The 14582-nt window shown below is 31.2% G+C and overlaps 1 protein-coding gene across 1 annotated transcript; it reads left to right on the forward strand.

The window, feature by feature from the left end:
* Nucleotides 1-1601: 1601 nt before the first annotated feature.
* LOC111000477 (membrane alanyl aminopeptidase) lies at nucleotides 1602-14430 on the forward strand. The gene is made up of 16 exons (XM_022269923.2): nucleotides 1602-1721; nucleotides 2279-2513; nucleotides 3332-3615; nucleotides 4172-4327; nucleotides 4827-5144; nucleotides 5881-6064; nucleotides 6849-7087; nucleotides 7307-7487; nucleotides 7962-8148; nucleotides 8914-9011; nucleotides 9435-9614; nucleotides 9896-10080; nucleotides 11991-12158; nucleotides 12746-12886; nucleotides 13257-13332; nucleotides 13811-14430. The coding sequence occupies exons 2-16, from the start codon at nucleotides 2280-2282 to the stop codon at nucleotides 14009-14011; spliced, it is 2832 nt and encodes a 943-aa protein (XP_022125615.2). The 5' UTR covers nucleotides 1602-1721; nucleotide 2279; the 3' UTR covers nucleotides 14012-14430.
* The last annotated feature ends 152 nt before the right edge of the window (nucleotides 14431-14582 follow it).

A 14582-nucleotide genomic window follows, 5' to 3' on the forward strand; every position in this document is an offset into this window, starting at 1 on the left:
TACTAGATCATATTCCACCATATTAAATACAACTCAGGCAACTAGCTGGTAACAACTTTGAGCCTGTTTTGACATCCGATATTGAGAGGCTTTGGCACGCTTGAGCGGCATGCTTAAGAAAGCCGCATCATTCCGGAGAACGTTGCAGCATGCCAAGACATAGTTTAAGGTTTAGACGTAGGAATGCCGAAAGATCCCTTTTCTTGCCGATGCCGATAGTGAACACCGGGCCCAAGGCTTGTCATGAAACAAAATTGCAGCGGCTTGTTATAACCCAAATCAAATGACTCTACACATTCGTGATCCATTTCATGAAATATGATTAACTTTAACAATATTTTTATTGTTATGAATATTTCAATCTTATCTAAAACTACGTTAATTCAGAATAAACAATCGCGTATATATCTTAATTGTTGGCTTATCTTTGTTAATTTATCGAAAAATTCGTAATATATTACGATTGTGTCATTTTTCATGAATATGTTTTATTAAATTAACGATAGAAGCTGAAAACATTCTTCAACACGATTCCTTTAATACTTAACTATAAGGGTATTATTAACTTTGAAAATATGACTAATTTAATAAGGACTATTCTTATATTTAGTTTCCTATTAAAACCATATAATCATAACAATGACGTATGTCACCAATGTGCCCTAAATATGTACTGATTATCTAGAGATATAATATGTGATAATCGCACAACGAGACCTTGAGTTCGATCACAGTCATAATTGGACATTAAAGTTTTATCAATATAGTTTCTTTACATCGCAAATCTATTACAATATTTTATTTGTTACATATGTTACAAGGACAATCAGATACTTATGAAAATATGTAATTGAAAGGATATACATATTGTGTAGGTGAAGTGCTAACCAGATCCAATCAACTTCCTCATAATCGAGAAACGTAATATCGCAGCACACAACTTACGAGGGGGCTCTTAGTATTGAAGAATGCCTGGGATTACTCTATGTTTAAGTGATACTCGTTACATGGCCAGTCAAAGGCTGCCATAGAAAAAAATACAGATTTTTGTTTAATTATATATCTTACACTATAAAAAGAAGAATGTACCAACTTAAATGAATAAAGACTTATTATTATTATTATTATTATTATTATATATTAAAAGCCTACAGAAATACTTTATTAACGTCATTGGTGCAAGGTTGTTATCCGAAACATCTCCTAAACATTTGCTCGGAGGATACCAAATTATTTTTTAAATACTTCATGAGAGGGTTAACAATTTAAGATTTTCATTTAATAATACATTAAAAGCAAACAGAAATATTTTATTAACATCTTTGCCGCAAAGTTGATATCTGAAACATCTCCTAAACATTTTCTCGCAGTATACCAGATTATTATTTTTTTAATATTATAATTACATTAGCGATTCAGTTATTAATAAAATATGTATGACACGTGCGCTTAAATATAATAATACTGAAATGCTATCATCAAACAAACATTATATTAAATTGAATTGTGAATGTCTTATCAAGTTCTAATATATCGTCATAAAAGATATATTTCATATATATGTATTATAATCCTGATAAAGTCCAATAAAATCATTAACATTTGATAAATGATAATTTCTTTATTCAGTTGTTTATTTCTGTGGAGTCGCATATGTAGATTTATATTGTAATGAATTAATAATTTTAATTTAACAAAACAGAGCAGGCTAAATAATTAAGGTAAGTTATATTTAATGAATATTAAGTCACATTAAAAACCTTGTTGGCTTAGTTTTGACTGCGGCCATGGTATAACCCTGGAACGGAGACCTGGATGAAGTTTCCGTGGCAGAATTTATCCATCTTCTTAATGATTCTGTATAACTGTATCCTTCCTAATAAACGTCATACGTTACTTATAACTAATTTGATTCACGTGATCTCTACGTAGATTTTCAATTCCATACAAAAAATAAAGACAATTGAAGAATTACGATGTTTTATGGTATAGAATGCCTATGAATATTAATCACATGCTTTTTTCCGAAGGCAAGTTCTCCCTTAAACTTAACCTATCATTTACTTAAGAAAAAATATTACTTTATTACACATATTACCACCGTTCTAGCAAGTTTCAAATTTAGTACCGAAAATTCGAATCAATAATGAAATATTTACGATTTATAATCTCTGTGTCCTGAATTTCAGTCCCATACCCAATCAGTCCCTCAGGTTTTATTTAAAGTTTAAACGTATGGAGCTCCCTTTTGATACTGACACTGCAAAATATTTTCCAGCATGATCAACTTTCCACAGCTGGTTTTAATACCAGCTATCTTAGCAGTAGTAAGAACTGATTTCCCCTTCGATGTGGAATCTGTTGCATTCTCTAGTTCTGCAAGTGAAGAGGTTTATAGACTCCCGGAAGATTTGGATCCAGTCAGTTTCAAAGTAGAAATAACTCCTTTCTTTGAAGACGAAGGAGATAATAAAGCCTTCACATTTAATGGTTATGTGGAAATTATTGTAAAAGTAAGTAAATAACGATCTATGACGATGATTCAACTGTTTGAGGAAAAATATGAATTGTTCGATAAAAATAATAAACCTATTTGTTATACTTAAGGAAAATGCTATTTAGTTAAAAGTTTAACGAGAGGAACACTAACCAGGTAAATGGTGAATTGAATGGTGTGAGATGCGAAAAATAGCTGATCATCTTGATCACAAGCCATTATCATGCTTACTACCCAGTCCGTAGTCAGTAGGGATTTGGGCCATCAAATATTGACATTTTTGGAACAGTCATATTATTTGAGGATTAATATTTTTTTTAAGCCATGGTGCCTTTATATTTAGACCATAAGTTTGACAACAATAATCATTTGTTCTTACTATTATAACAGTCTCTTTCGTGTCTATTTTTGTATGGTTGATTTTGCGGTTTCTTTATCAATCAATCTGAATAAATAAATCAGTGGCGCTACAAACTCTTTAGGTCTTGGCCTCAGATTTCTGAATCTGTTTCATGATCATTTTTAAATCTAATAGGCAAGCAGGTGATCAGCCTCCAGTGCCTGACACACGACTTTTTGGGTCTAAGACATGTCGGTTTCCTCACGATATTTTCCTTCACCTTTCGACCAAATGTTAAATGCGCACATAGAAAGAAGCTCCATTAGTGCACAGCCGGGGATCGAACCTACGAACTCAGGTATGAGTCGCACGCTGAAGCCACTAGGCCAACACTGTTTTTTAGGTTCGATCAATCTGATCATACCACTTTATTTATATATGTAAATAACCATTATTATTATAAGAAAAAATCATGTATTCTTTTAAAATTCAAGGCACTTACGAGTACATCAACTTTAGTACTACACGAAAATGTAAGAGAAATACGCGGAGTGACCGTTTTCGATAATGCTGGATCAGTCGTTCCCTTAGAACCTTCTAACCCATTTGTGAGAGAACGGGAGTATCATTTCCTGAAACTTAATCTTCAAGAAGGATTAACATTAAATATAAATGAGACCTATCGGATTGCTATACGTTACTTGGGTAATATAAACGAGACACCTCTCTCACGTGGAATTTTTAGAGGAAGTTACATTGGAAGCGATGGAAAAACACAGTGAGTATATATCATAGAGCTAATTATATATTAAGAACTTGATCGGCTCTAATTCTTAAAGTCAAACATTTTATCCAGAATATTTCAGAGATGCATATAGGCAATCTTCCCGTATCTATTCTAGAAAGACAAACAGATGATGAGCTTTCTTTTGGAACTCCAGATTTTGTCTGGATTTCACCTAGAACTGTCGTTCTCTGTGCGTTAATCATTTCTTTAGATTTGATGAGGTGGAAATATTATGAAAGTTTGAAATTCGCAGATGTTAAAAATATATTTATAAATCGAAGCGGTCTTATACAAAAATTATTAAATATTACCATGTGATCTTTCTTTGAAATATGGTCTTTTCTAAGTTGGAATTTATTGTTTCTATTTTAATGAACCAAATTAAGATGTAATATTGTATTGTTCAATTTTTTTCTTATTCTAATAAAAATATAGTAGGTAGCCCAATTTTCGGATGGGTGGGCAATGGGATACATACATTATTTGACATTCTACAAAACTGTATATTTAAAAAGTATTATCAATTATCAACAACTAAATCTTTCAGCTATTACGCCGCAAGTCATTTGCAACCAACCAACTCAAGACAGGCGTTTCCTTGCTTTGATGAACCTGGATTTAAATCAATTTTCAACATTATCATCAACAGACCAATAAATTTTACACAAACGTATGCCAACATGCCTCTTCTGCGCCAGGAAGTGTATGTCTTTATATGTTATTACAATTTTTATATTTAAAAAAATATTGCTAACATAAATATTACAAGAAACAATAACTAACCTTAAAATATTATAACTACGATATATTTTTAAAAGGAGTCCTTTTAGACAAGGTGCCGAAGATACTGACAGCGTTCCCCCTTTGAATAGCTCTTTCTACCACCTTCACCTCGGACTAATTCTTAGTCCGAGGTGGCTGCCAGCTCTTCGGTTTCCTGTAATGTCGACTAACCTTCTTGATATTTCCCTAAAATTATAGCGTTCGGACCCCATGGACCAAGGGTCTCAACACGGAATGGGACAAAATCATATTCGAAGCATAGATTCGTATTTAAATACTATATAAAAAAAATATTAGCTTTAGTGTCAGGAATTATAATTTTATTTTATACGATATTATGCTTAATCTAGTTGACAATAAAAAGGACAAATAAGTGTTTTCAATAATTCAATATTTGTGTAACGTATTACGGTTTTCAGAAATGGCAACCGCGTGAGAGAAATTTTTCTACCAACACCAAGAATGTCTGCTTATTTGGTCACTATTCATATCAGTGAAGAGTTTACTGTCATAGCAGATAACAATAACAGTGCAAGCCCTTACCGCATTCTCGCAAGGCCGAACGCAGTCGGTCAAGGAGCCTACGCTTTAGAAGTAGGCCCTCCACTTACACAATGGTTTTCAGACTATTTGGGAATTGAATATTATTCTATGGATGCTAATCTTAAAAACGACCAAATTGCTGTCCCAGATTGGGCATCTGGAGCGACTGAGAACTGGGGATTAGTTTCATATAGGTACGTACGAAATAACACGTGGTCCCGTGTTTGATCATACTTGCCTATATTATATTGTTTGATAATTATTTTATTATATATTTATTTCAGTTTACCACAGGGACCAAACTTTTTAAATTTGTTTTGATTATTATTTTTATTATTTCTATGTTTACTTTGTAGGTTAAGAAAACTATGTTATATTGTTATATTACCGAAACTGATTTTATGCCTAAATTAGTTTATTTAATTAATTTTAATTTACTTAAGTTCAACTCCTAATTGAAGAATATTTAATAATAAATACAAGACAAATGTAAATTTTGTAGAATTTATTTTATTACATTAAAATGTTAATAACCTATTTTCATACAATTTTAAATAATAAAACAAATAATTAACATTTTTATTTTTTATTTGTCTCTGCCAAATGTCAAGCTGTGGCAATTGTCATGCTTGGAGAGAAATTCAAATGTAGAACGTTACAACTAGAAATGGAGGGAAATACATAAATTCCAAATAAGATACATTTTCGTTATATTAGTTAAAAGTAACATTCCTGTTATATGGATATTACATGTTTAGGATTTTTGTCTTGTTAAAGATGTCAACCGTCATTTACATAAATTATTTAATAATACAGTAAACATATTTTAACAATGTTAATTTGCATTAAACATAATAAATAAACTGTTATAACCTTTTATCTTTGATATAACCTTTGGTTTTATCACACGCAATTGTATATTGATTACAGAGAATTAAGACTTCTATACGAGGAAGGTGAAACAAACGCGGTAGACAAAATGAATATTGGAACTATAACTGCGCATGAGCTTGCTCATAAGTGGTTTGGAAATTTAATAACCTGCAGATGGTGGGACAATGTCTGGATAAACGAAGGATTTGCCAGTTACTTTGAATATTTTGCTATGCATGAAGTAAGTATACAGTCAAAATCTATTATAACGACATCAAAGGGTCGACAGGTAAGGCTTATATGTTTTGGTCGTAAAAACCGATAGACGTAATCTATGAGGTTTTATTAAGTACTTAATACATAATAATAATAAAATCTCTTCATTCACTGGCATTTTAACTTACACGCTATTCTTTTAAAATGGTAGTTTTCTTAAATCTAATTCATGTAGAATAATAATAAATTTATTAGCAAAAACTTTGGTCAGGTAGTCTGTCGACATAGACGTCCCCAAATTGTTTCCACGTCTCTCTATCCGTGGCAAATCCTCATCAATCATCAATCAAATTTTCATCCTTTTGATAGGTCGTCCTCCCATCTTTTAATTTTATCTCCTCGTTTTCTTTTCCCCTTTAAGTACAATTTTAAAACATCCTGAATTAATACGTATTATTATTAAATGCGTGATTAATATACTCATGTATAAAAAAACTACATTTTATTTATTTTACATAAAAAATTATAATAAAAATATATTACGTAGGTACATACAATTTTTCTACATAAACAAAATCAGCTGCGGCCTGCCTAATAAAAAAATTACAATAAAATTCAGCCGGGACTTTTGATTTTGGCCGGTATGTTGTTCCGTGTTCGACACCTAAAAAATCGCCTCAAAATTAAAAGATTTGAATAGATTTACAATTTGCCGTTTCACCAGTCATTGTCAAAGTTCTACGCGTGTTTTTTTTTCATTTTAAATTTTTGATTGCACATAATTTCATATTGATTGTTTTTTATTACAGGTAGACCCGTCGTTGGAAATAGCTGATCAATTCAATATATTATCATTGCAAAGTGCACTATCATCGGACTCATCTGTAAATACCAGGGCATTAGAGCACACAGTTAACACACCGACCCAAGTTACTGGACATTTCAGTGGAATCAGTTACACAAAAGGGGCAGCACTACTGGTCATGTTAAAGCATTTAATGGGAGAAAGTACATTTAAAAAGGCCTTGAATTACTTTTTATTAGAGAAGTGAGATTTTCTTTAATACTAATATGAAAAAACGTGTGTTAGATCTATTTTCATTACGGAATTTCATGATTAGCTCGCCGCCCTCAAAGTCCGCGATAAAATCTATGCAAAAGCTTAATAAAATAATGTTTTCATGATCATCTTTGTATCATAATCGCATCAAATATACTGTCAGTACTCTCGTCAAAGATAATTACAATAATAGTGTTTATCGTTTAGATCGTACGAACATGCGTATCCTGTCGATCTCTACACAAACTTCGCAAAAGCCGTCGCAGAAGACCAAATTTCAAGTACTGTGAACATCGCCGACTTCTTCCGATATTGGGTAGAAGAACGCGGGTACCCCGTTATCAATGTTAATGTCAATATGGCATCCGGCCTTATTAAAATTTCACAGGTATTGTTTGTTTACTTTACTTTAATTTAGAAAAGTTCTTTACAATATACAAGAAAAAAGTTTAACGTTAAACTCCATTCGGGAGGGTTGTGTATAAGTTATGAAACTTTCTGACATTTTTAACAATTTTAAAAACATTAATATCCTTTAAAACTATGCGTATTAAGAAAATGTTAAACAAAGACTGGGAAAAGTTATGAACTAAACATACAAATACTTTTTGATTTTAATTTAGATGAATATGACAAGTGCCGCCTAGCCAAAGCAAGCCTCAACCAATTTTCAACCTCCACTTTTTCTGTTAATTTAAATCGTATACCATTTTACTTGGCATCAGATTCTGAGTCAAACTTTTATCATGCTTGCTTGTTAGATCAGTAACAAAATCAATGAAAATGTATATACTTATGATTGCTTATACGTGTTATGACATCATTTGAATATCATACAACCGCTAATCAGAAATTATTTTAGGAACGTTTCTTCATCAGTCCTTCAGCTCAGCAAACTAAACAATTGTGGCCTATCCCACTTACATACACATCAGGGCATAACCCGAACTTTGAGAACCTAACTATCACACATATAATGCAAGGTGAAGAATACGAAATTCAAAATACACCTGGCCATAATTGGGTGATATTTAATCTACAGCAAAAAGGTATGTTAGAAAATTTAATTTACAATAAATATCATGAATTTTATGTCTATTGGGTTATGTTAACTTTGAATTCAATTATAGCATAGTAAATAGCATCCTAGGACATAATCAGAATGTTAAAATAAATGTAAAAAAAATAATATGTTTTTCAAGTCGGTTAGTAAAATAATTCACAAAATAAATTGTGCAACACGTTTTTCCAAGTTATACCAAAACTCCCCAAACCATAGGTAGAATTTTAATAAAGGCAGTTTTTGCCGCGTACCATACAGCTTTGTAACCACTGAAGTATTTCCGAACTTAGGGTCGTTTAAGAAAAGAGCGTCGAAAGGCCGGCAACGCACTCGCGAACCTTCTGGCAATGTGAGTGTCCATGGGCGGTATCACTTAACATCAATGAGCCACTTGCCCGTTTTCCTCCTATCACTTTGATTCACATTCACACGAAATTGACACTTGAAATATCTTACCACGATTTCATATTATTCTCGTATGCATATGATTTTGGGTCTGAGACATATTTATTTATTTTACAATACACGATTAATGCCGGGAAATATTACTTATGTATATAGAAAAATCTAATAATGTACGAACAGTAAAAACAATGCTCCTCAATGCTTTGCCTAATTTTTAAAGCAAGAATAATCGTTGAAAACTAGAAGCAACTCCTTACTTATAATTATAGTAAATATGTTATTAAAATTCGTTAATAAATACTGTAATTTATGGAATTATATATTGAAATATGTATATATGTTTTAGGAATATATAGAGTAAATTACGACACACACACATGGGAAATGATTGCTGACGCCCTTCAAAAGAATCACACGCAGATACATCATCTTAATAGGGCCCAGGTAATTATGATATATTACAATTTATTTAATTTTCACGTTCGTACGGCCATAATTAGTACTAACGCTGCGCCGTACAGTGAAACCATCTCGGGTTGGTGATTACAAAAAGATCAGATTATTAAGAGAAAAATGCTCAAGATAGATAGATATATTATGGAGCCGGCGGAGGCTTTTAAGAGTTTCTTGACAAATTATATAGCTTGTTTCGTTTTTTTCGTGTATTAGTTTTTATTATATCTTGTAACTAGTATTTTTTCAAGTAATTATAACTTCTCTAGAAAAAATGATATATCTTAACGTAACGGTCTAATATGTTAACTTGTATTAGTTAAAAGCCTTTTTTATGAATACATAACTTGTATTGGTATAATTTTATTTGATTTTACTAATTTACTGATAAAGTAATAAGAACCCTTTTTACAGATTGTCGATGACGTGTTTGCTTTGATGAGATCGGAAAGAATATCTTTTAATCTAGGTTTTCGAGTACTAGATTTTCTAAAGAAAGATACCAGCTATTACTCTTGGTACCCAGCGATAAGTGGATTCTCCTGGATTAGAAACCGATTTTTACACATGCCGAGCACATTACAGGAGTTCGATGTAAGTATTTCTATACGGTCCACTGTTTTTGTTTTTTTTTATTAATAATACCATCAGTCTAACTGTCGGGGTTTATCTAGTTTTTTTTTTAGGACAGGGAGCAAACGGGCAGGAGGCTCACCTGATGTTAAGTGATACCACCGCCCATGGACATTCTCAATGCCAGAGGGCTCGCGAGTGCGTTGCCGACCTTTTAAATTTTAAATTTTTAAATTTAAAAAAAAATAATTTTCCAAGATTTTGAAACCTTCATTTGGTTTAAAAAATGTTTTGTCTTACAGATTATTCTTCACGACTTCATGCGAAATGTCATAGCGGACTTAGGGTATGATGTTGAAATAGGAGAGCCTTTGACAAGGACATTGAATCGTTTCTATGTTCTTCAGTTCGCATGTACCATCGGCCATAACGGCTGCATCAACAACGCTGTGTTGAAATTCAATGCATTTAAAAATAACAGTAACAAGTAAGTGATCATATAGATTTAAAAAAAAATATTCGAACGAACGTTGCGGAACGCACCCGATTGTGCCTCTTTGTCGCTCGTACCGCGCTCTCGCTTGCACTTCAAGCCAGAGGTCGCCGTATGCGTCATAAGCGAGGTAACGCCGCATGGGTCATGTTTTTTCGTGCGTGCAGCCGGCTCCATCGATTTATAAGACGCTGTCACGTCAAAAACAAGTTAATTTTTCTAACGAGATGATTATATAAAAACTTACGTGTAAATAAATCTTAATCTCTCATTAAATTTACATTTACTTTATTGGTCATATTTGCTAGAATAACATTGAATATAAATTCATAGTCATCATTAATTTTATACGTATTATTTGTATTCATTTCATTTTATCAGCCTGAGTTTGACAGTCATCTAATCCTTCAAGTAATTGCAAGGTTAAACAAAAACTACGATGTTCCAAATAAAACAAAATGGTAGATAGAAAAATAATATGTATGTCAATGTAATCGTTAAAAATATTTATATAATAATAATCCTATCCTCCTCATATCCTGTATTTGTTTGTAATTATATATATATATATATATATATATATATATATATATGTAATTATATATATATATATAATTACAAACAAATACACTTAAAATATAGCCAAAAAGTATTCAATACATTTAACTAACTGTGATTCAATTTATTTAACTAATTTTTTTTAAAAGCCTTCTTTGGTTGTGTTGTGTGATGGTGTAAAAGTGTGGGTATGTACGTGATGGTGTGTATGTGGGGTGTGCTCATGATGTAGGTGATTTTGCGCTTTTTAACCACATTCCGCGATAACCTAAACGGTGTATGTCCGGGCTGCGCGATATTAATTTCATTGTTGATATAACGAATACATTATGCGATTGCCGTAAATATATATTTATATAAATAACATCCTGATTGATATGTAATTATATATATATATATATATATATATATATGTAATTATATATATATATATATAATTACAAACAAATACACTTAAAATATAGCCAAAAAGTATTCAATACATTTAACTAACTGTGATTCAATTTATTTAACTAATTTTTTTTAAAAGCCTTCTTTGGTTGTGTTGTGTGATGGTGTAAAAGTGTGGGTATGTACGTGATGGTGTGTATGTGGGGTGTGCTCATGATGTAGGTGATTTTGCGCTTTTTAACCACATTCCGCGATAACCTAAACGGTGTATGTCCGGGCTGCGCGATATTAATTTCATTGTTGATATAACGAATACATTATGCGATTGCCGTAAATATATATTTATATAAATAACATCCTGATGGGCGTGGTCAATTTCCTTTAATGTCTTTATACCTTTTACCTGATCACCACTTATCTAAAATGGAGTGTTCTCACGCAATCCTACTTACTAGAAATATTTCAAGGATTTTTCCTATTTTCAAATAGGAAAATGTATTTATTATCCTCTATATTTTTATTATTATTGACGCTATAACCCAGTATCAGTCTTCGTCTCAGGTATCATGATTTTTTCGCAATTTTTTTTCTATAGAAGTAAGCCTTATGTTCTTGGCACAAGTCGTTACTACGAATGGTGGAAATTAACATTTTCCGTACAAGCAAGAGTAAAATTCGCACATAAAGACTCCGTTTAGGTCTGGTCGCCAAACTCAAAAAATTACATTATTTTTTTCACTTTTCGTCGTCGATTCTTGAAGTGGGGCGAATGGAAAAAATATGTTGGAGTTGAGTAGTTTATGTATCATCCATACACAATTTAAATAACTTCGCTCGATAGAAAAAAAATGGCAAATTTTTGACACTTAAATTCATTTTCTGACGAAAATGAAATAAAATTACATTTCTTTGATATTTTACATAACTAATTGTAAGTACGGGCCAAATGTTTTCAGAGTAAACCCCAATATAAGAAGACACGTCTTCTGCCAAGGTCTCCTCAATGGCAATTATAGTGACTGGCAGTTCATGTACCAGAGACGGCTTAATTCAAACAACCAGGCGGACGAGACTGCCATGCTGAGAGCTCTTGGTTGTACATCAGACAGGCAGGCTGTGCAAGAGTGCGTATTATGCGAAGAATAAAATCTACATGTAATATAATAATAATTGCTGCGGAGATAACAAATATTTGGAAGGCACACAATAAAAAATTTAATTTTTTATATTATTTCACAATATTTAAAGTTATTGTGAAATAATTTACATTACACAATAATATAAAACTATTGTGAAATAATTAAAAATTTAGGTTAAGAATAACTTTATTTCAAATAAGAATTGCATGCAAAATATCATAAGTTCTATTATTAGTTCATATTTTTACATTTGGTTTTAATGGGATGTTTTCTCAAACTATACTACAGTTAAAGGGAGAGACTTGTAAGTTCAAAATATGATGTTCCTATTTTTAAAATTAAAATAACATTAGCGTAAATTAAAAAAATGAATGCCCTACATGGAATATATATTGCTGACATATAAATTAAATAAATGGGACTATTTAATTGTCGACGTAATTGTGTTATGAATTATCATTAGAAAACATCTGTTATGCTATAAACATTTATATTTTAAGTACGTAAAACTAATTTATATACCGTTGCGACAAGAATCGTACAGTCTATGTGATTGTAAACAATTTTTAAAGGTACCTGCAAATGGTTCTAAGCTCAAACGTGAAGGCACAAGACAGTGTGAATGCTTTGTCATTCCTCTATATGGGCAATAGAGCAAATGCGAGGACAGCTCTAGAGTTTTTGAAACCAAGAGTGGAAGAGTTCAGGAAAAAGTAAGTTTAATATTTGATTTGATTCGTGTTAATTGCTTTTGTTCGTAAAGGACTAAAACATACAACACTCTTGTTTATGTAACAAAACTCCGAAATATCTTGACAAATTAATACCATTTGTGTCTATTCGGCCAGGCTGAGATTAGATCATATTTTTATAACTCTAGCATTTTTTTATACGGTATATAGCCGTTAATTTTCATCTTTTTACGAAGAATTTCACAAATCAATTTTATATAGCGATAGTAGTAGTACCAAAATATGTATGTACCGGGTCAGTTAGTTATTTTAAGAGTAGTGTTATTATATGAGGCATGAATAATGTTGCTTTTATGGATGCTTAGTTTTATGGAGTAAATTTCATTTCCAGGGTTGTTCTGCCGGCCTGGTTTAATAATGTACTTAGTAATCTGGCGAGTTATCTAGATGAAGCAGGTCTTAACGACGTAAGTATGGCATTACGTTATCTTGAAGATAGCAGGTTATTAATACAATCAATAAAACCGAAGTGCGCATTACACTAAGTTTAGCTTTTTTATTCTATATTACCACACAGTTTGTCTCTCTGTGTTTTGACAGACACAAAAACTATCAGAGTAAAACTGGACTCATAAAAACATCCTTTTCCCAATACTCGCAATTTAATTTCGGGACTTGAAGAACATAATTTTTACAAGGCAAATGATAAATAAGAATATTATTTACAAAATTCATACCTTTTAGATAGAATCTAAATATAATTATTTTTATCCAGTGTTAAAATTAAGCACAAACTATTGTTTCAGTCATTACACATATTCAATTCTATTTAATTAAAAAATATTGAAAAGAATTTGAACTAATAATATTATTATTTTTTTTGAACATTCATAGAATAATATTACGTTACAACTCCTCTATTTGAAAATATTTTTTTTTCTATAGATGGAGACTTGGCTGCGAGCCAACCAGGCAAGAATTCCGGGTGCTTCGACAGGATTGAACGCGATAGCTTCTGCTAGAAGTAACATGGATTGGGGAACGCAGAAGGCCTCCTCGATCCTCAGAGCTGCTAGAGGATCAGCTATTATTGTTGCACCGACATCCATATTATTTTTATTAACAGCATTATTATTACTAAAATAAATTATGTAACAATATTCATTTAAAAATAAAAACAATTTAAAAGAATAAATAGAATTATTGATTTATTATATTATAATTTAAAAAATATAAATGTGCTTTATTACATTATTGTAATCGCCGACTTAGTTAACTTTTGGAGCGTATAAGATTTTTTTAATCACGTCATCAAAGCGAAGTACGAAATAATAATTGTTTTATCGATAAATATCTATATTCTAAGTAAAATAAGCTTGTAATTTTTATTTTTTTAAAATTAAAAATAGAATAATTGTAATTAAACATTAATTATACAATGATATTGAGAATTTAAAATTCACCTTCAAAGTAAATAACCATGAAGAGCCATTTATTCCTTTAGCGCGACAGAAGTTGTTGTGTATTTTACTAATTATTATCGATTAAATATTTTATCGTTGGGATTATTTATTTTTTAATTATTTATTTATTGTTTATAATAATTTAATATTACTCCGTTATAAAAATGATTTTTAATTATCAAAATAGATTAAGTTCTATTGAGGTATAGCAAACACGTCATTATGCATAAAAAAATAATTTTAGAGACTAATTT

Source organism: Pieris rapae, chromosome 7, assembly GCF_905147795.1.
Source record: "Pieris rapae chromosome 7, ilPieRapa1.1, whole genome shotgun sequence".
NCBI lineage: Eukaryota > Metazoa > Arthropoda > Insecta > Lepidoptera > Pieridae > Pieris > Pieris rapae.